At 27.7% G+C, this 22,924-nt stretch overlaps 1 protein-coding gene across 3 annotated transcripts in view; it reads left to right on the top strand.

Moving 5' to 3' along the window:
• The window catches only part of Shaw (potassium voltage-gated channel shaker cognate w), a 69,630-nt gene that overhangs the window by 29,633 nt on the left and 17,073 nt on the right, over nucleotides 1-22,924 (top strand). For 2 of the 3 annotated variants that reach the window (XM_075297458.1, XM_075297460.1), the window contains exons 1-6: nucleotides 5,767-6,050; nucleotides 6,113-6,230; nucleotides 6,295-6,489; nucleotides 12,622-12,840; nucleotides 12,926-13,529; nucleotides 13,598-13,726. In XM_075297458.1, coding sequence (XP_075153573.1) covers nucleotides 5,791-6,050; nucleotides 6,113-6,230; nucleotides 6,295-6,489; nucleotides 12,622-12,840; nucleotides 12,926-13,529; nucleotides 13,598-13,726 — 1,525 coding nt within the window. In that variant the 5' untranslated portion in view covers nucleotides 5,767-5,790. Of the gene's footprint in view, nucleotides 1-4,848; nucleotides 5,703-5,766; nucleotides 6,051-6,112; nucleotides 6,231-6,294; nucleotides 6,490-12,621; nucleotides 12,841-12,925; nucleotides 13,530-13,597; nucleotides 13,727-22,924 lie in introns of those variants that run through there. The other variant, XM_075297459.1, reaches the window with a different exon arrangement.

The raw sequence follows: 22,924 nt of genomic DNA, 5'->3' as shown, positions 1-22,924 counted from the left end.
ATATTGACAAAATTTTCTATAAAAAAAGTTTTGACAAAATGTTCATAGAAATAAAATTTTGGAACTGTAGACTCAAAAGTGCCAGTAATGGGAATGTAGACCAGAACATCTTCAGTGTTGGAACAATAGACCCAATGGTTCCATTTGTAGCACTGTAGATTCTAACGTCTCAATGACAGAACTGTAGGTTTCGAAGAACTCCGTGATGGAACTGATGGCACGAAGATCTCAATGGTTGAGGTGTAGGCTCGAATGTCATAGAAGTGGGACGTTAAACACGAAGATCTCAGTGCTGAAAGGTTCCAGTGTAGAAACTTTGGACCTGAAAGTCTCAGTGGTGTTAATGTAGGTCCAAAGGCTTCAGTGATGGAACTGAAGGCTCAAAAGTATCAGCGGTGGAACGAAGGTATGAGTGGTGAAACTATAGAACTGTAGGCCTGAAAGTCTTAGTGGTGGGAATGTAACATAGACCCGAAGATTTCAGTGATGGAACTATAGGCCCGAAAGTCTCTGTGGCGTACCGAAGGTCCCAGCAGTGGAGCTATAGATACGAAGGTCTGAGTGGTGTAACTGTAGGCTCGAAAGTCTTCGTGATGGGACTGTAGAGCCGAAGATCTTAGTGATGGAATTGTAGGTCCGAAAGTCTCAGTGGGGAATCGAAGGTTTGAGTGGTGGGACTACAGTCACGAAGGTTAATGTTGTGGAAATGTAGGTCCGTAGATTTCCGTGATGAAACTATAGGCCTGAAAGTCTCTATTGCGAGCCGAAGGTCTCAGTAGTGGAGCTATAGGTACGAAGCTCTGAGTGATGAAACTGCAGACCTGAAAGTCTTAGTAGTGGGACTGTAAACGCGAAGATCTCAGTGATGGAATTGTAGGTCCGAAAGTCTCAGTGGGGAATCTATGTTTGAGTGGTGGGACTATAGTCACGAAAGTTAAAGTGGTGGAAATGTAGGTCCGTAGATTTCCATGATGAAACTATAGGCCTGAAAATCTCAGTGGTGGAACTATAGGCTCGAAAGTCTCAGTAGTGGAGCTATAGGTACGAAGCTCTGAGTGATGAAACTGCAGACCTGAAAGTCTTAGTAGTGGGACTGTAGACCCGAAGATCTCAGTGATGGAACTGTAGGCCCGAAAGTCTTAGTGGCGAGCGGAAGGTTTTAGGAGTTAAGCTATAGTAACGAAGATCTGAATGATGAAACTGTAGACCTGAAAGTTTTCATGGTTGGGCTGTAGGCCGGAAGACCTACCATAAGTGGAGAAACTGCTAAAGTGAAATAGTAGGCCTGAGAGTAGGTCCGCAGGCCTGATAATCTCAGTGACGGAGCTGTAGGTTCGAAAGCCTTAGTGATGGAACTAAAAGCCCGATGATCTGAATGGTGGAACTTTAGACCGAAAGGTTTCAGTGGTATGGTATAGACGTGTGCACGTGAGTAATAGTTTACTCACGCACACTCACGACGGGAAAATCTTACTAACGCACGATATTGCTTGGTAGGACTCACGCACACTCACGAAAAGAAAATTTGTACTAACGCACGAAAATGTAGTGACTCACGAAAAATGTCGTGACTCACGAATAATTTTATGAGTAATTTACCTTAGCGACGTGTCTGAAAACATGAGCATTATTTAAATCGAGAGCGTTATTACACTCTTAACATCCCAGGTGTAACTAAAATTGTAAATGAATTTAACTCTTAAGAGCTTTATGTTGGTGAGGGCGATTATTTTCGTGAGTGTAATTCGTTACTCACGCACACTCACAAATATATTATTTTTGTGACTGACGCTCACGCACGACAGTTTGTTTGTTTATCACGCTCACGCACACTCACGACGTTACCATGAGCGTGACTCACGACTCATGCATGAGTCACGACAATTTCGTGTCACGTACACACCTCTAGTACGGAACCGACTTATTAGCAGAATAATGTGTAATGAGCCCAAGTCGCAGATAGTTTCCCTTCTGTCTTTGGTTACTAACAGGTTGGCTTATAAGTCCCCGGTCTGACACATAGATGGCGTCGCTAGTATTGATTGCATATTATTTTTGTATAGTACCAACCTTCAAAAGATTCGTGTCAAAATTTGACGTCTTTAAGTCAATTAGTTTGTGAGATAGAGCGTCTTTTGTGAAGCAACATTTTTTATTGTGAAAAAATGGAAAAAAAGGAATTTCGTGTTTTGGTAAAATACTGTTTTCTGAAGGGGAAAAATACGGTCGAAGCAAAAACTTGGCTTGATAATGAGTTTCCGGACTCTGTCCCAGGGAAATCAACAATAATTGATTGGTATGCAAAATTCAAGCGTGGTGAAATGAGCACGGAGGACGGTGAACCCAGGGGACGCCCCAAAAGAGGTGGTTACCGATGAAAACAGCTAAAAATCAACAAAATGATTTTGAATGACCGTAAAATGAAGTTGATCGAGATAGCAGAGGCCTTAAAGATATCAAAGGAACGTGTTGGTCATATCATTCATCAATATTTGGATATGCGGAAGCTCTGTGCAAAATGGGTACCGCGCGAGCTCACATTTGACCAAAAACAACAACGTGTTGATGATTCTGAGCGGTGTTTGCAGCTGTTAACTCGTAATACACCCCGAGTTTTTCCATCGATATGTGACAATGGATGAAACATGGCTCCATCACTACACTCCTGAGTCCAATCGACAGTCAGCTGAGTTGACAGCGACCGGTGAAACGTCTCCGAAGCGTGGAAAGACTCAAAAGTCCGCTGGCAAAGTAATGGCCTCTGTTTTTTGGGATGCGCATGGAATAATTTTTATCGATTAACTTGAGAAGGGAAAAACAATCAACAGTGACTATTATAGGAGCGTTATAGGAGCGTTTGAAGGTCGAAATCGCGGCAAAACGGCCCCATATGAAGAAGAAACAAGTATATACGGCCGTAAGTTCGGCCAGGCCGAATCTTATGTACCCTCCACCATGGATTGCGTAGAAACTTCTACGAAAGGCTGTCATCCACAAATTTCAATATTGTTAAATATCATATACTACCACCATGTACCAAATTTCAACCAGATCGGATGAATATTGCTTCTCCAAAAGGCACCGGAGGTCAAATCTGGGGATCGGTTTATATGGGAGCTATATATTATTATGGACTGAGAGGAACCAATTCCTGCATGGTTGTTGGATACCCAATACTAACATTACGTACCAAATTTCAACCGAATGGGAAGAATTTTGCTCTTCCAAGGTGCTCCGGAGGTCAAATCTGGGGATCGGTTTATATGGGGCCTATATATAATTATGGCCCGATATCGACCAATTTTTGCATGAGTGTTTGAGGCCATATATTAACATCACGTACCAAATTTCAACTGAATCAGATGAATTTTGGTCTTCCAAGAGGCTCCGGAGGTCAAATCTGGTGATCGGTTTATATGGGGGCTATATATAATTATGGACCGATATGGACCAATTTTTGCATGGTTGTTAGAGACCATATACTAACACCATGTACCAAATTTCAGCCGGATCGGATGAAAGTTGTTGCTCTTAGAGGCTCCGCAAGCCAAATCGGGGGATCGGTTTATATGGGGGCTATATATAATTATGGACCGATATGTACCAATTTTTGTGTGGTTGTTAGAGACCATATACTAACGCCATGTACCAAATTTCAGCCGGATCGGATGAAAATTGTTGCTCTTAGAGTGTCTGCAAGCCAAATCGGGGGATCGGTTTATATGGGGGCTATATATAATTATGGACCGATATGGACCAATTTTTCCATGGTTGTTAGAGACCATATACTAACACCATGTACCAAATTTCAGCCGGATCGGATGAAATTTGCTTCTCTTAGAGGCCTCGCAAGCCAAATTTGGTGGTCCGTTTATATGGGGGCTATACGTAAAAGTGGACCGATATGGCCCATTTGCAATACCATCCGACCTACATCAATAACAACTACTTGTGACAAGTTTCAAGTCGATAGCTTGTTTCGTTCGGAAGTTAGCGTGATTTCAACAGACGGACGGACGGACGGACGGACGGACGGACATGCTCAGATCGACTCAGAATTTCACCACGACCCAGAATATATATACTTTATGGGGTCTTAGATCAATATTTCGATGTGTTACAAACGGAATGACAAAGTTAATATACCCCCCATCCTATGGTGGAGGGTATAAAAAGTGTTGTTCCATCAAGACAACGCACCGTGCCACAAGTCATTGAGAACGATGGCAAAAATTCATGAATTGGGCTTCGAATTGCTTCCCCACCCACCGTATTCTCCAGATCTGGCCCCCAGCGATTTTCCTTGTTCTCACACCTCAAAAGGATGCTCGCAGGGAAAAAAATTGGCTGCAATGAAGAGGTGATCGAACGAATTTTGACAAAAAAATGTGTTTTTATTTGTTAGACCGGCGACTTATCAGCCAACCTGTTAAAGGTAAAAAAATAAGAACTATCCATAACAATAAGAACTATGGCATTAATTTTCTTTATTCACTAAAATGAAACTGGTATAGTTGAATACAGTCAGCTTGGCGATTGTATTCGTGTGAGCAAATTACATTAATAAGTGGTTCACCGTATACTGCGCTAAGTGTGTAGAGTTAGAAGGAGACTATGGTGGTAAAAAGCACGGCTTTTCGAAATAAAAATATGAATAATTAGACTAAAAACTTATCAGACTACTCTTATGTTGTCAAATTAACGACTTTGGTGGCTTTTGTAGAGGAAAATTTTACGAAGCTAATGTTTACAATAATGGACTATTTTTCGATTTTTTTTCAATTAATTGTGATCATCACGAACTACCCTAATACACATTTTATCTTATATTGTTTTTTTTTTTTGCAGTTCAGAATACTAACGTATCATCAGTCAATAGCTAAGCTTTAAACGCATCCATTCATATGCCTGAGATGACTAACCCTAAACTATTTGCCGCCTATGCTTCAAGAATGCATCAGCAGCAAAAATGGCTTCTCTAATTAGCTAATATCCATTTCGCCTTCCCCCCGTACAATTGAAATCTAAATGAAATTATTGGAGAATTCATCAAAGGATCTCATTTCATACGAATCAGTGGCAAAACTTAAGGCCCCAAGGGCCATCTTGTGTAGCAGAAGCAGAAGCAGTAGCAATAGCAGCAGTAGCAGCAGCACTTTAAGAGGCGATAGTAAAAGGAGTGGTGTCATCAGCAAGAAGTGTGGAAGAGAAAAAAGAAAAAATTGCAAATATATGAAATTTTTTCTAATGTCTATCGCCAAGAGAAACAAAGCAAAAGCTACTCAATCTAAGAGCATCCCGTAGTAATAGAATCATTCGAATAACAAAGAAACAACAAAAACAACAAAAACAAGCAACAAAAAAACACACACACGAACCTCACATACATACCAATAGAAATCATCCAATAACAACATTCGAACAACTAACTCACTTGTAGAGCCATCCAGCTAAGAGTATCTGCTAACCCCATACACACTCACACATACACACAAGCCCTAGGATAAATCTAACTCATCATCAATAATCAGCGTTTAAGTAGCTATTGTTCCTCAGATTTTTTTTGCCTGTGCTGCCTAGTCATCCCCGTATCATTAGAAGAGACATCATTGTCACACCATTGTCAGTGGTGTTCGAAAGCTTTGCAAATTTAATTCTTTTTCACCATTAACTCACACACACACTCACATTCTCCTAAAGAGGTTAGTATGATGTTTACAGTTTGGTCTTTTTGTTTCGTTTTTGTTACATCCCACCTCCCCCCTCCATCCGACCGTTGTGAAGATCATCATGACTTATATTCCGAAAAAAAATTCCTATTATTCACGCTCACACACAGCAATGAATTTGATAAATATGGACTCGGAAAATCGGGTTGTCCTGAATGTGGGCGGCATTCGGCATGAAACCTATAAGGCAACCTTGAAAAAGATTCCGGCCACAAGGTTGTCCAAACTGACTGAAGCCCTGGCCAATTATGATCCCCTATTGAATGAGTATTTTTTCGATCGACATCCGGGCGTATTTGCCCAAGTCTTAAATTACTACAGGTGAGTACAAATGTTGTGATTTTTAAAATCTGTTTTAGAACAGTTTCTGTTTTGTCCCACAGAACTGGAAAACTACATTACCCCACGGACGTATGTGGTCCCCTATTCGAAGAGGAACTTGAATTTTGGGGTCTCGATTCAAATCAAGTAGAACCATGTTGTTGGATGACCTACACTCAGGTAAGTGATCTTTGTTTGGCCTTAGGAATGTTCTTGGGATTAATCTCTTTCGTCTCTTTGGCAGCATCGTGACACACAAGAAACCCTAGCCGTATTAGATCGTTTAGACCTCGATACAGAAAAACCGTCCGAAGAGGAATTAGCTCGAAAATTTGGTTTCGAAGAAGACTATTACAAGGGAACACTATCGTGGTGGCAAGAAATGAAACCACGAATATGGTCATTATTTGATGAACCATATAGCTCGAATGCGGCCAAGGTATGCACTTAAGATAAGAATATCTCAAACAATGTTACTTAGGATAAGACAGGGATGGAAAATACAATTTTTAAGAAAGTACAAAAAAGAAAGTACACTAAATTTCAACAAAAATTCCATTTCACAGTTGGTAGAATTCAAGTGTTTGGTAGGTTGGTAGAATTCATGGTACTTCATAATTTTTTTTGTATATAAATAAAAATAAAATTTTGACAAAATTTTCTTTAGAAATAAAAATTTAGACAAAATTTTCTATAGAAATGTAACTTTTGACCAAAGTTCCTATAGAAATAAAATTTTGACAGATTTTTTTATAGAAATAAAATTTTGACAAAACTTTCAATAGAAATAATATTTTGACAAAATTTTCTAAAGAAATAAAATTTTTACAAAATTTTCTATAGAAAAAAACTTTTGACAAAATTTTCATCGGAAATAAAATTTTGACAACATTTTCTATAGAAATAAAATTTTGGCAAAAATTTCTATAGGAATAAAGTTTTGACAAAATTTTCTATAGAAATAAAATTTTGACAAAATTTTTTATAGAAATAAAATTTTGACAACATTTTCTATAGAAATAAAATATTGACAAAATTTTCTATAGAAATAAAATTTGGACAAAATTTTATATAGAAATTAAATTTTGGCAAACTTTTCTATAAAAATAAAATGTTGACAAAATTTTCATCAGAAATAAAATTTTGACAAAATCTTCATCAGAAATAAAATTTTGACAAAATTTTCTATAGAAATTAAATGTTGACAAAATTTTCTATAGAAATAAAATTTTGACAAAATTTTCTATAGAAATAAAATTTTGACAAAATTTTCTATAGAAATAAAATTTTGACAAAATTTTCTATAGAAATAAAATTTTGACAAAATTTTCTATAGATACAAAATTTTGACAAAATTTTTTATAGGAATAAAAATTTTGACAAAATTTTCTATAGAAATAAAATTTTGTTTAGAAATAAATAATTTTTTATACGAATAAAATTTTTGTCATAGAAATTAAAATTTTGACAAAATTTTATAAATTTTATATAGAAATAAAATTTTATATAAAAATAAAATTTTGACAAAATTTTCTATAGATATAAAATTTTGACAAAATTGTCATCAGAAATAAAATTTTGACAAAATCTCCATCAGAAATAAAATTTTGACAAAATTTTTTATGGAAATAAAATTTGGCAAAATTTTCTATATAAATAAAATTTTGACAAAATTTTCTATAGAAATTAAATGTCGACAAAATTTTTATCAGAAATAAAGTTTTGACAAAATTTTCATCGAAAATAAAATTTTGACAAAATTTTTAATAGAAATAAAATTTTGAAAAAAATTTTTTGGAAATAAAATTTTGACAAAATTTGCTATAGAAATTAAATGTTGACAAAATTTTCTATACAAATAAAATTTTGACAAAATTTTCTAAAGAAATTAAATTGTGACAAAATTTTCATCAGAAATAAAATTTTGACAAAATCTTTATCTGAAATAAAATTTTGACAAATTTTCTATAGAAATTCAATTTTGGCAAACTTTTCTATAGAAATAAAATGTTGACTAAATTTTCATCAGAAATAAAATTTTGGCAAAATCTTCATCAAAAATAAAATTTTGACAAAATCTTCATCAGAAATAAAATTTTGGCAAAATTTTCTATAGAAATAAAATTTTGACAAAATTTTCAAAAGAAACAAAATGTTGACAAAATTTTCTATAGAAATAAGATTTTGACAAAATTTTCTATAGAAATAAAATGTTGACAAAATTTTCTATAGAAATAAAATTTTGACAAAATTTTCTAAAGAAATAAAATGTTGACAAAATTTTCTATAGAAATAAAATTTTTACAAAATTTTCTATAGAAATTAAATGTTGACAAAATTTTCTATAGAAATAAAATTTTGACAAAATTTTCTATAGAAATAAAATTTTGACAAAATTTTCTATAGATACAAAATTTTGACAACATTTTTTATAGAAATAAAAATTTTAACAAAATTTTCTATAGAAATAAAATTTTGATACAATTTTCTAATGAATTATAATTTCGAAAAAAATTTCTATGGAAATAAAATTTTGACAAAATTTTCTATAGAAATAAAATTTTGACAAAATTTTCTATAGAAATAAAATATTGACAAAATTTTCTATAGAAATAAAATTTTGATAAAATTTTCTATAGAAATAAAAATTTTGACAAAATTTTCTATAGAAATAAAATTTTGTTTAGAAATAAATCATTTTTTTATGCGAATAAAATTTTTCTTATAGAAATTAAAATTTTGACAAAATTTTATAAATTTTATATAGAAATAAAATTTGACAAAATTTTCACCAGAAATAAAATTTTGACAAAATCTTCATCAGAAGTTCAATTTTGGCAAACTTTTCTATAGAAATAAAATGTTTACAAAATTTTCATCAGAAATACAATTTTGACAAAATTTTTTATACAAATAAAATTTGGCAAAATTTTCTATATAAATAAAATTTTGACAAAATTTTCTATAGAAATTAAATGTTGACAAGATTTTTATCAGAAATAAAATTTTGACAAAATTTTCTATAGAAATTAAATGTTGACAAAATTTTTATCAGAAAAAAAAATTTGACAAAATTTTCATCGAAAATAAAATTTTGACAAAATTTTTAATAGAAATAAAATTTTGAAAAAATTTTTTGGAAATAAAATTTTGACAAAATTTTCTATGGAAATAAAATTTTGAGCAACTTTTCTATAGATATCAAGTTTTGGCAAAATTTGCTATAGAAATTAAATGTTGATAAAATTTTCTATACAAATAAAATTTTGACATAATTTTCTAAAGAAATTAAATTGTGACAAAATTTTCATCAGAAATAAAATTTTGACAAAATTTTCATCAGAAATAAAATTTTGACAAAATCTTCATCAGAAATAAAATTTTGACAAAATTTTTTATAGAAATAAAATTTTAACAAAATTTTCTATAGAAATAAAATTTTGACAAAATTTTCTATAGAAATAAAATTTTGACAAAATTTTCTATAAAAATAAATTTTTTACAAAATTTTCTATCGAAATAAGATTTTGACAAAATTTTCACCACAAATAAAATTTTGACAAAATTTTATATGGGAATAACATTTTGACAAAAATTTCTATAGAAATAGCATTTTGACAAAATTTTCAATAGAAATAAAACTTTGACAAAATTTTCTATAGAAATAAAACTTTGACAAAATTTTCTATAGAAATAAAACTTTGACAAAATTTTCATCAGAAATAAAATGTTGACAAAATCTTCATCAGAAATTCAATTTTGGCAAACTTTTCTATAGAAATAAAATGTTCACAAAATATTCATCAGAAATAAAATTTTGACAAAATTTTCTATAGAAATAACATTTTGATAGAAATAAAATTTTGACAAAATTTTCATCGGAAATAAAATTTTGAACGAATTTTTTATAGAAATAAAATTTTGGCAAAAATTTCTATAGAAATAAAATTTTGACAAAATTTTCTATAGATATCAACTTTTGACATAAGTTTCTATAGAAATTCAATTTTAACAAACTTTTCTATAGAAATAAAATGTTGATAAAATTTTCATCAGAAATAACATTTTGACAAAATCTTCACCTGAAATTCAATTTTGACAAAATTTTCTATAGAAATAAAATTTTGACAAAATTTTCTATAGAAGTAAAAATTTGACAAAATCTTCATCTGAAATAAAATTTTGACAAAATTTTTAATAGAAATAAAATTTTGACAAAATTTTTTAAAGAAATAATTAATAAAATGTTGACAAAATTTTCATCAGCAATAAAATTTTGACAAAATTTTATATAGAAATTCAATTTTGGCAAAATTTTCTATAAAAATAAAATGTTGACAAAATTTTCATCAGATATAGAATTTTGACAAAATCTTCATCAGAAAGAGAATTTTGACAAAATCTTCATCAGAAATAAAATGTTGACAAAATCTTCATCAGAAATAAAATGTTGACAAAATTTTCTATAGAAATAAAATTTTGACAAAATTTTCTAAAGAAATAAAATTTTCACAAAATTTTTTATAGAAATAAAATTTTGATGAAATTTTCTATAGAAATAAAATTTTGACAAAATTTTCTATAAAAATAAATTTTTGACAAAATTTTCTATAGAAATAAGATTTTGAAGAAATTTTCGATAGAAATAACATTTTGACAAAATTTTCATTACAAATAAAATTTTGACAAAAATTTATATAGAAATAACATTTTGACAAACTTTTCTATAGAAATAAATATTTAACAAAATTTTCTATAGAAATAAAATTTTGACAACATTTTCTATAGAAATAAAATGTTGACAAAATTTTCATCAGAAATAACAGTTTGACAAAATCTTCATCAGAAATAAAATTTTGACAAAATCTTCATTAGAAATTAAATTTTGACTAAATTTTCTATAGAAATAAAATTTTGACAAAATTTTCTAAAGAAATAAAATGTTGACAAAATTTTCTAAAGGTAAAATGTTGACAAAATTTTCTATAGAAATAAAATTTTGACAAAATTTTCTATAGAAATAAAAGTTTGACAAAATTTTCTATGGAAGTAAATTTTTGACAAAATTTTCTATAGAAATAAGATTTGGACACAATTTTCTATAGAAATAACATTTTGACAAAAATTTTCATCACTAGTAAAATTTTGACAAATAAAATTTTGACAAAGTTTTCTATAAAAATAAAATTTTGACAAAATCTTCATCAGAAATAAAATTTTGACAAAATTTTCTACAAAAATAAAATGTTGACAAAATATTCTATAGAAGTAAAATTTTGACAAAATCTTCATCAGAAATAAAATTTTGACAACATTTTCTATAGAAATTCAATTTTGGCAAACTTTTCTATAGAAATAAAGTTTTGACTAAATTGTCTAAAGAAATGAAATGTTGACAAAATTTTCTATAGAAATAAAAGTTTGACAAAATCTTCTATAGAAATAAATTTTTGACAAAATTCTCTATAGAAATAAGACTTTGGCAAAATTTTCATCACAAATAACATTTTAACAAAATTTTCTATAGGAATAATATTTTGACAAAATTTTCTATAGAAATAAAATTTTTACAACATTTTCTAAAGGCGTACAATTTTGATTTTTACAAAATCGAGATTTCATCTGGCTTTAACTTGTCTGTTTTGCCAAATTTTGTAAAAGAATATGTGCAAGTAAGTGTGTGTAAGACTTTCTCAAAATATTAAAAAATTGTCAAAACTATAGTACCATAAATCTGATATCGGCTCAAAAATGTCTTCACAAAAAGTACGAAATTCTAGGAAATATACATCGAATATGTTGATCACTTTCCTCTTGGTAATAGTCGATGCCCTTGCGGCCACTAAAGAACATTGTTGCCATTATTGGGGGAATTTCCCCCACTCTGGGAATAATTTTTCGTGAATGAGGGCGAGATTTTCGAATTGGGGACTTGAGAAATTTGTGGAGAATTTCCATAAATTTGAGGATTTTTTCGAAATCAGTTGAGTATGAATGGAATGAAAAACAAGCACTACGGATCGTCATATTAGTCAAAATCGACAAATTAACTGTTGTTATAGAAATTAGAATTTTTAATATTTTCTATTGTAAATTGTCGATAAATTGATTTTATTCAATGTTCGATTAAAGTAAAAGTCGATTATTCGATTTTGTCAATCAATCGATTTGATACGATTTTCAAAAATGTCAAAAGTCGATTTTGGCCAATATCAAAAATTCTCTATAGTTTTAAATACGATTTTCAAAAAAGTCTAAAGTCAATTAAAGATTACAAAATTTCGATTTTGCATTTATGATTTATTTTTTATAGCAAAAAGTCGATTTTCGACTTGTGTATTGCTATTTGGTATATTATAATTTTTTTTAGCTTTTTATTTAAATTTGCTTATTTTTTTTTTGTTCTCTTTTTGTTTTGCACTTTATACAAGATTTTATTCCTTTTGTATAGGCTATTGCAAATAAAAAATGAATAACAAAATAAAATAAAAATAAATTATTAAAAATTCTTAATTCTAAAATATCGCAAATTTTTACCCAATTTTTTCAATCTTCCTGTCTTTGTTTGCAGATAATTGGTGTCGTATCGGTATTCTTTATATGCATTTCAATATTGTCATTCTGTTTGAAAACCCACCCGGATATGAGGGTACCTTATGTCCGCAACAATTCCGTGCATACAGCCAATGGCAGTTCCTCCTGGTTTCTGGAGAAGACTCAAACAAATGCCCACATAGCCTTTTTCTATATAGAATGTGTTTGTAATGCCTGGTTTACCTTTGAAATATTGGTAAGTATCGAAATCATTCACAATAATCGAATTCACTATGATCATTGTGATTTTCGTTGTTCTCTCTCTCTCTCTGCTACAATAGGTTCGTTTTATATCATCACCCAATAAATGTGATTTCATTAAATCATCTGTCAATATCATCGATTATATAGCCACATTGAGTTTCTATATTGATTTGGTGCTACAGCGATTCGCTTCACATTTGGAGAATGCCGATATTTTGGAATTCTTCTCGATCATACGCATTATGCGTCTCTTCAAATTGACACGTCACTCGTCGGGATTGAAAATTTTGATACAAACCTTTAGAGCATCTGCCAAAGAATTGACACTGCTGGTATTTTTCCTAGTCTTGGGCATTGTTATATTCGCCAGTCTGGTCTACTATGCGGAGCGTATACAAACGAATCCGCACAATGATTTCAATAGTATACCATTGGGTCTGTGGTGGGCCCTGGTCACAATGACTACAGTGGGCTATGGTGATATGGTGCCAAAGACCTATATCGGCATGTTTGTGGGTGCATTGTGTGCACTAGCCGGTGTGCTAACCATTGCACTGCCAGTACCAGTTATTGTCAGCAATTTTGCCATGTACTATTCACATACACAGGCTCGAGCAAAACTGCCAAAGAAACGTAGACGTGTGCTTCCCGTTGAACAGCCCCGTCCACCAAGGCTGCCAGGTAAACTAAAAGGGGTTGAGAGTCAATCAAGGTGTTATTGCGTTTATTTGTTTGTTTGGTCGTTTCAGGTCAATCAGGGGGTGTAAGTGGCTGTGGTACACCCGGTTCGGGACCAAATTCTGGCCCTATGGGCTCTGGTGGTACTGGACCAAGACGTATGAATAATAAAACCAAAGATCTAGTGAGTCCTAAATCAGGTGAGTTTCTTTCTTTTTTGGCATAAAACAAAAAAACTTTATTGCTCTGATGTCGTCAATGGACAAATATTGGTTTAGTGGAAAAAGAATACAAGAGATATAACTACACTTAGAAAATTTTTTAGGACATAACAAAACATCTTTTCGGATCGTTTTAGGAGTATGTACATTCTTTACAAAAAAAATCATCTATTACTACACTAAAGAAAAATAGTACCAATATTGAATTTTAAAAAATATTTGTCGAATTTATTGAGAATGGAATACTGAACGCTAACGCTCACAGAAAAAATTCCACCAAAATATTTCCAATTAAAATTTTAATTTAATTTTCAAAACTAATCAAATAAAATTTTAATTGGTTTAATATATTTTTTTAATTAAAACAAAAATCAATCACAAAAATTAATAGTATCCATTAATTTTTTAATTGACTTTCAATTAATTTTTTAATTGATACTATCATTTTCGGGATTGAAAAATTAAAAAAAAATAAAACAATTAAAAAATAATTGGATTAATTAATTTCGTGCTTGAATCAGATTTTTTTTTAGTGAACGCTAACCAGCATTGCCGCAATGAATTTTTATTTTAGACCAACATTGTTCCGCAATTGGACCAAAATTCGTACCAGCGGAACATTTTTCCAAATTAAATTAAAACAATTAAAAGTTGAAATTTTTCTAAAAGTTTACTTCGATAGAAGATTTTTATTTCTATTCATTTCTATTTTTTCTATAGAAAACTTTGTCAAAATTTTATTTCTATAAAAAATTTTGTCACAATTTTATTTCTATAAACAATTTTGTCAAAATTTTATTTCTATAAAAAATGTTGTCAAAATTTTATTTCTGTAGAAAATGTCAAAACTTTATTTCTATAGAAAATTTTGTCAAAATTGTATTTCTGTAGAAAATTTTGTCAAATTTTATTTTTATAGAAAATTTCGTCAAAATTTTATTTCTATAGAAAATTTTGTCAAAATTTTATTTCTATAGAAAATTTTGTCGAAATTTTATTTCTATAGAAAATTTTGTCAAAATTTTATTTTTATAGAAAATTTTGACAAAATTTAATTTTTATAGAAAGTTTTGCCAAAATTTTATTTCTATAGAAAATTTTGTCAAAATTTTACTTCTATAGAAAATTTTGTCAACATTTTATTTCTATAGAAAATTTGTCCAAATTTTATTTTTATAGAAAATTGTGTCAAAATTTTATTTCTATAGAAAATTTTCTTTCTATAGAAAATGTTGACAAAATTTTATTTCTATAGAAAATTTTATTTGTATAGAAAATTTTGTCAAAATTTTATTTCTATAGAATATTTTGTCAAAATTTTATTTCTATAGAAAATTTTGTCAAAATTTTATTTATATAGAAAATTTTGTCAAAATTTTATTTATATAGAAAATTTTGTCAAAATTTTATTTCTATAGAAAATTTGGTCAAAATTTTGTTTCTATAGAAAATGTTATTACTATAGAAAATTTTGTCACAATTTTATTTCTATAGAAAATTTTGTCAAAATTTTATTTCTATAGAGAATTTTTGTCAAAATTTGGTTTCTTTAGAAAATTTTGTCAAAATTTTATTTGTATAGAAAATTTTGTAAAATTTTTTTCTATTGAAAATTTTGTTAAAATTTGATTTCTATAGAAAATTTTGTCAAAATTTTATTCCTATAGAAAATCTTGTCAAAATTTTATTTCTATAGACAATTTTGTCAAAATTTTATTTCTATAGAAAATTTTGTCAAAATTTTATTTCTATACAAAATTTTGTCAACAGTTTAATTTTATAGAAAATTTTGTCAACTTTTTATTTTTATAGAAAATTTTGTGAAAATTTAATTTCTATAGAAAATTTTGTGAAAATTGTATTTCTATAGAAAATTTTGACAAAATTTTATTTCCATAGAAAATTTTGAAAAAATTTAATTTCTATAAAAAATTTTGTCAAAATTTTATTTTTATAGAAAATTGTGTCAAAATTGTATTTCTATAAAAAATTTTGTGAAAATTTTATTTCTATAGAAAATTTTTTCAAAATTTTATTTCTATAGAAAATTTTGTCAAAATTATTGTTTCTATAGAAAATGTTGTCAAAATTGTATTTCTATAGAAAATGTTGTTAAAATTTTATTTCTATAGAAAAGTTTGTCAAAATGTTGTTTCTATATAAAATTTTGTCAAAATTTTATTCCTATAGAAAATTTTGTCAAAATTTTATTTCTAAAGAAAATTTTGTCAAAATCTTATTTCTATAAAAAATTTAGTTAAGATTTTATTTCTTTAAAAAATTTTGTTCAAATTTTATTTCTAGAGAACATTTTGTCAAAATCTTATTTCTATACAAAATTTTGTTAAAATTTTATTTCTGTAAAAAATTTTGTTAAAATTTTATTTCTATAGAAAATATTGTCAAAATTTTATTTCTACAGAAACTTTTATAAATATTTTATTTCTATAGAAAATTTTGTCAAAATTTTATTTCAATAGAAAGTTTTATCAAAATTTTATTTCCATGGAAAATTTTGTCAAAATTTTATTTCTATAGAAAATTTTGTCAAAATTTTATTTCGATAGAAAATTTTGTCAAAATTTTATTTCTATATAAAAGTTTATTTCTATATAAGATTTTGTCAAAATTTTATTTCTATAGAAAATTTTATTTCTGTAGAAAATTTTGTCAAAATTTTATTTCTATAGAAAATTTTGTGAATTTTTATTCTATAGAAAATTTAGTAAATTTTTTATTTGTATAGAACATTTTGTAAAAATTTTATTTCTATAAAAAATTTTGTCAAAATTGTATTTCTATAGAAAATTTTATTTCTGTAGAAAATTTTGTCAAAATTTTATTTCTATAGAAAATTTTGTCAAAATTTTATTTCTATAGAAAATTTTGTGAAATTTCTTTCTATAGAAAATTTTGTCAAAATTTTATTTCTATAAAAAATTTTGTCAAAATTGTATTTCTATAGAAAATTTTATTTCTATAGAAGATTTTGTCAAAATTTTATTTCTATATAAAATTTTGTCAAAATTTTATTTCTATTGAAAATTTTCTGAATTTTTTTTCTATAGAAAATTTAGTCAATTTTTTATTTGTATAGAAAATTTTGTCAAAATTTTATTTCTATAAAAAATTTTGTTAACATTTTATTTCTATATAAAATATTGTCAACATTATATTTCTAAAGAAACTTTTGTCAAAATTTTATCTCTATAGAAAAATTTGTCAAAATTTTATTTCTATAGAAAATTTTGTTAAAATTTTATTTCTATAGAAAATTTTGTCAAGATTTTATTTCTATAAAAAATTTTGTAAAAATTTTATTTCTATAGAAAATTTAATATATTTTTTTAATTAAAACAAAAATCAATCACAAAAATTAATAGTATCCATTAATTTTTTAATTGACTTTCAATTAATTTTTTAATTGATACTATCATTTTCGGGATTGAAAAATTAAAAAAAAATAAAACAATTAAAAAATAATTGGATTAATTAATTTCGTGCTTGAATCAGATTTTTTTTTAGTGAACGCTAACCAGCATTGCCGCAATGAATTTTTATTTTAGACCAACATTGTTCCGCAATTGGACCAAAATTCGTACCAGCGGAACATTTTTCCAAATTAAATTAAAACATTTCTATAAAAAATTTAGTTAAGATTTTATTTCTTTAAAAAATTTTGTTCAAATTTTATTTCTAGAGAACATTTTGTCAAAATCTTATTTCTATACAAAATTTTGTTAAAATTTTATTTCTGTAAAAAATTTTGTTAAAATTTTATTTCTATAGAAAATATTGTCAAAATTTTATTTCTACAGAAACTTTTATAAATATTTTATTTCTATAGAAAATTTTGTCAAAATTTTATTTCAATAGAAAGTTTTATCAAAATTTTATTTCCATGGAAAATTTTGTCAAAATTTTATTTCTATAGAAAATTTTGTCAAAATTTTATTTCGATAGAAAATTTTGTCAAAATTTTATTTCTATATAAAAGTTTATTTCTATATAAGATTTTGTCAAAATTTTATTTCTATAGAAAATTTTATTTCTGTAGAAAATTTTGTCAAAATTTTATTTCTATAGAAAATTTTGTGAATTTTTATTCTATAGAAAATTTAGTAAATTTTTTATTTGTATAGAACATTTTGTAAAAATTTTATTTCTATAAAAAATTTTGTCAAAATTGTATTTCTATAGAAAATTTTATTTCTGTAGAAAATTTTGTCAAAATTTTATTTCTATAGAAAATTTTGTCAAAATTTTATTTCTATAGAAAATTTTGTGAAATTTCTTTCTATAGAAAATTTTGTCAAAATTTTATTTCTATAAAAAATTTTGTCAAAATTGTATTTCTATAGAAAATTTTATTTCTATAGAAGATTTTGTCAAAATTTTATTTCTATATAAAATTTTGTCAAAATTTTATTTCTATTGAAAATTTTCTGAATTTTTTTTCTATAGAAAATTTAGTCAATTTTTTATTTGTATAGAAAATTTTGTCAAAATTTTATTTCTATAAAAAATTTTGTTAACATTTTATTTCTATATAAAATATTGTCAACATTATATTTCTAAAGAAACTTTTGTCAAAATTTTATCTCTATAGAAAAATTTGTCAAAATTTTATTTCTATAGAAAATTTTGTTAAAATTTTATTTCTATAGAAAATTTTGTCAAGATTTTATTTCTATAAAAAATTTTGTAAAAATTTTATTTCTATAGAAAATGTGGTCAAATTTTTAATTCTATTAAAAATTTTGTAATAATTTTATTTCTATAGAAAATTTTATCAAATTTTTATTTCTATAAAAAATTTTGTCAAAATTGTATTTCTATAGGAAATTTTGTCAAAATTGTATTTCTACAGAAAATTTTGTCAAAATTGTATTTCTATAGAAAATTTTCTCAAAATTTTATTTTTATAGAAAATTTTGTGAAAATTTAATTTCTATAGAAAATTTAGACAAAATTTTATTTTTATAGAAAATTTTGACAAAATTTAATTTCTATAGAAAAATTTGTCAAAATTTTATTTCTATAGAAAATTTTGTCAATTTTTTTTCTATAGAAAATTTTTGTCAAAATTTGGTTTCTTTAGAAAATGTTGTCACAATTTTATTTTTATAGAAAATTGTGTCAAAATGTTAGTTCTATAGAAAATTTTGACAAACTTTTAATTCAATAGAAAATTTTGTCAATTTTTTATACCCACCACCATAGAATGATGACGGGAGTATAATAAGTTTGTCATTCCATTTGTTACACATCGAAATATCGTTTTCCGGCTATATAAATTATATATATTCTTGATCAGGAAGAAATTCTAAGACGATAAGCATGTCCGTCTGTCTGTCTGTTGTAATTACGCTACAGCCTTCAATAATGGCGCTATCGTCCTGAAATTTAGCACATCGTCCTGAAATTTAGCACAGATTCGTCGTTTGTTTGCAGGCAGGTCAAGTTCGAAGATGGGCTATATCGGTCCAAGTTTTGATATAGTCCCCATGATATAAACCGACCTCCGGATTTGTGGTCTTGGGCTTATAAAAACTGAAATTTTATCCACTTTGCCTGAAATTGGAAATCTAGAGGTATTTTAGGACTATCAAAAAGTGTACCGAAAATGGTGCCTCTCGGTCCATGTTTTGGTATAGCGTCCATATGGACCGATTTCCCGATTTTGCTTCTTGGGTGTCTAGAAAGTGTATTTTCTATCCGATTTGGAAATCTAGATGTATTGTAAAGACCATAAAGACGTGTGTCAAAAATGGTGAGTACCGGTCCATGTTTTGATATATCCCCCATATAGACCGATCTGCCGATTTGGGGTCTTGGACTTATAAAAACTGGAGTTTGCCTGAAATTGGAAATCTAGAGGTATTCTACGAAAATGAAGAGATGTTCCGAAAATGGTGATTATCAGTCCATGTTTTGATATATAGACCGATCTCCCGATTTTACTTCTTGGGCTTTTAAAATCCGTAGTTTTTACCCAATTTGAAACTCTATTTAAAATCTAATCTAAAATCAAAATTAAAATAGTGGAGAAAAGTCTCAGTGGCCCATTATTTTTTTTAATTTGGTCTAATTAATTTTTTTGTATTTTAGTAAATTATTTAATGGAATTTGTTTTTGATTTTTTTTTCATGGAATCGTTGGCTGCAATCAAAAATGTCTCTGATTTTAAAAAAGCTTCGTTCTGCAAAATAACGAACATTTATAGATACTGATGTACACCTTAATTATTTTTACCATCAAGATAATAATTTTGAAATGGCATATTAAGATATTTAGTAGCGATTAATTTTTTTTTTTGCGGAAATGATTGGACTCATTTTGTATTTAAACAAAATAAAAGCTACTATCATTATTACGAGACGGGTAATTGTTGAATAGTTAAAAAAATGTTTGCTATTTGAATCATTAAATATTATTTAGTTCAATAACAAATTCCACATCCTCAAATAGATAGATAGTGGTCTCCAAAAACCAAGTCATTAAAGTTGTATAGAATTAAAATTAAATTTTTATCCAAGATTCATTGGACAGGACAATTATGGAAACTTCTTCTAAAAATATAAGCTATCTAATATTGTTAATCCTTATATGTATCAAGGTAATTGAATTGACTAATTTTTGATTTTCAAAATTCAAAATATAAAAATTTTCAGCCCACGGAGAATCGTCTTGTAATAGAGTTCTATAGCTTCATCTGTGAAATTGTCGGTAAACCTTTGAGACAATTTCATTGTGATTTTCGAAAAATTGGTCCTTCGAATTACCTTTTCAATGAATATATAATGTTTGATCAAAATATAGGAAGTGATTTTCTGTGTAATATAAACATAAAGGCGAAATTTACTAAATCTTCACGACATTTAAACTTTGCCAATGTTACATTTTCATTTTGTAATGTCATATCGGAAAAATTTGATAAAATTCTTTTGGCTAACCTTTTGGGAGAATTACGAAAGACTAGCAATTTACCAAGATCATGTCCTCTAAATGCTGTAAGTACAAGAGAGAAATTATGACAATACCTCACAAAAAATATTTTAATATCTTTACTTTGTATTTTAGAATACAAAATATTATTTTAATAATTTTTCCATCAGTGAGAAAACCTTTTCATTTCTCATGCCCTCTGTGAATTTTACATTCAAAGTGAACTTTTATAAAAAACAAACATTAATTGGAAAGACCACAATATTGGGCTCATTGAATACATTGTAATTTAGAAATAAATAATAAAGAAATTGATATAAGAAATAAATGCACACATGGCGCAATGTTCCGGAAAATTTTGGATGAAATGTATATAGAGCTATGAAAGGTGATTGCAAAATAAAATCAATTCGTTGTGTTTCATAAAATTTAAATTTAATGAATTTATATTAGTCATACGCCCTAGTGTACATAATAAAAATTTAGAATACAAAATATTATTTTAATAATTTTTCCATCAGTGAGAAAACCTTTTCATTTCTCATGCCCTCTGTTAATTTTACATTCAAAGTGAACTTTTATAAAAAACAAACATTAATTGGAAAGACCACAATATTGGGCTCATTGAATACATTGTAATTTAGAAATAAATAATAAAGAAATTGATATAAGAAATAAATGCACACATGACGCAATGTTCCGGAAAATTTTGGACGAAATGTATATAGAGCTATGAAAGGTGATTGCGAATAAAAATGAATTCGTTGTGTTTCATAAAATTTAAATTTAATGAATTTATATTAGTCATACGCCCGAGTGTACATAATAAAAATTGTTTTTCTGCAGTTTAACAGTTGTGACGGTTTCTAAAAAAGAACGCAACAAGAGTGTTACCGCTCGGTGATTCGAAAGGTAAAGTGAGGTCGAAAATCAAAAAGAGTTTGAATTTTATGGGTCTAAGGGTATAGACGGATTCTAAAGAAGAACGAAAAAAAGTATTATCGCTCGGTGATCAAACAGAGTTTGAATTTTGCTCCTCCTTTCAATGGCTTGTGATGAGTCTCATTCGCACTAAAAAAACAAAAGAGTCAAAAGCCAATTTAATTTTATTTTAGTTCAGGGCTATTATTATGGTCTAATTCTAGAATTTTTCCAATATGAGAAAGTTGTCTTCCCCTTTTTGGTATAATTTTGACTGTTATCATAAGGAAATTGATATGAGAAATAAATAAATAATATGCACACAAGGTGGATTGTCCTGGATATATTTCGCTGAAATGTATATGCAGCTATGGCAGTTGATTGTGCAACAAAATCAATTTGCTGATTTCTATAAAATTTATATTTAAGGAATTTATATTAGTCATACGCTCGATGGAACATTATAAAAAGTTTTGTTTTGAGTAGTTTTATTTATTAGCCTCCAAAAGCTATTGTCTTTTTGGCTTTATGAAAAACTTAAAATTGTAGTACGAAAAGTACTTGATACAATCAATTACCAATGCGAATACAAAAATAATTGATCCAATTAAACTTCCAATTGATTTTCATTTAAATTCAATTAAATTTTAATTGGAAAAATTTTGGTGATAAATTTATCTGTGTACAGTCGAAAATTTATCTAGAGAGAGTTTTAGGAGCTCGTACGTCATCTTGTACTGAGACACTGCCTGGTGTCCGAAAATGGATACCACAGCAGCAAAAGTAACAAAAATCAACGATGGTCTATAGGCAGACCGCCGATTTAACAACAAAAGATTTCATGGGTCATATCCCCCAAAAACTTTTGAACATGAGACATGCTGTCGGAGCGATGCCAGAACTAATAACACAAGCTGGAGTCTTTTGCAGAACAGGTTTTGACGCTTCTACAAGTACAAAGCGTTGGACATGAGAAGATTGTCGGTAAGATTCGTGTTTTGAGATTCACAAGAAGAAAGTGAAACGTTAACAGCAAGTGGGATTTGAATATCACAGTGCTATATTCGCTTTATTCAATGCCGAAGTAAAGGAAAAACAGTCCCAATTGGCGAAGAGAAAAGGTTATATGCATCCGCATCACCTTTCCAAATCGCCACTATCAAATAATTGTGTGAAATTCTAAAACATTTGAAAAATATTCCTAATCAAACTTTCAAATTTAGTATTTTCAGTTTAAAAAAATTTATCATGCACAGAAAAAAATTTCACGAAAAAATTTTCAATTAAAATTTAATTTTAATTGAAACA

Source organism: Haematobia irritans, chromosome 2 (genome assembly GCF_050003625.1).
Source record: "Haematobia irritans isolate KBUSLIRL chromosome 2, ASM5000362v1, whole genome shotgun sequence".
Classification (NCBI taxonomy): domain Eukaryota; kingdom Metazoa; phylum Arthropoda; class Insecta; order Diptera; family Muscidae; genus Haematobia; species Haematobia irritans.
Note: the sequence above shows the minus strand (reverse complement) of the source record. Positions and strands in the feature narration are given on the sequence as shown.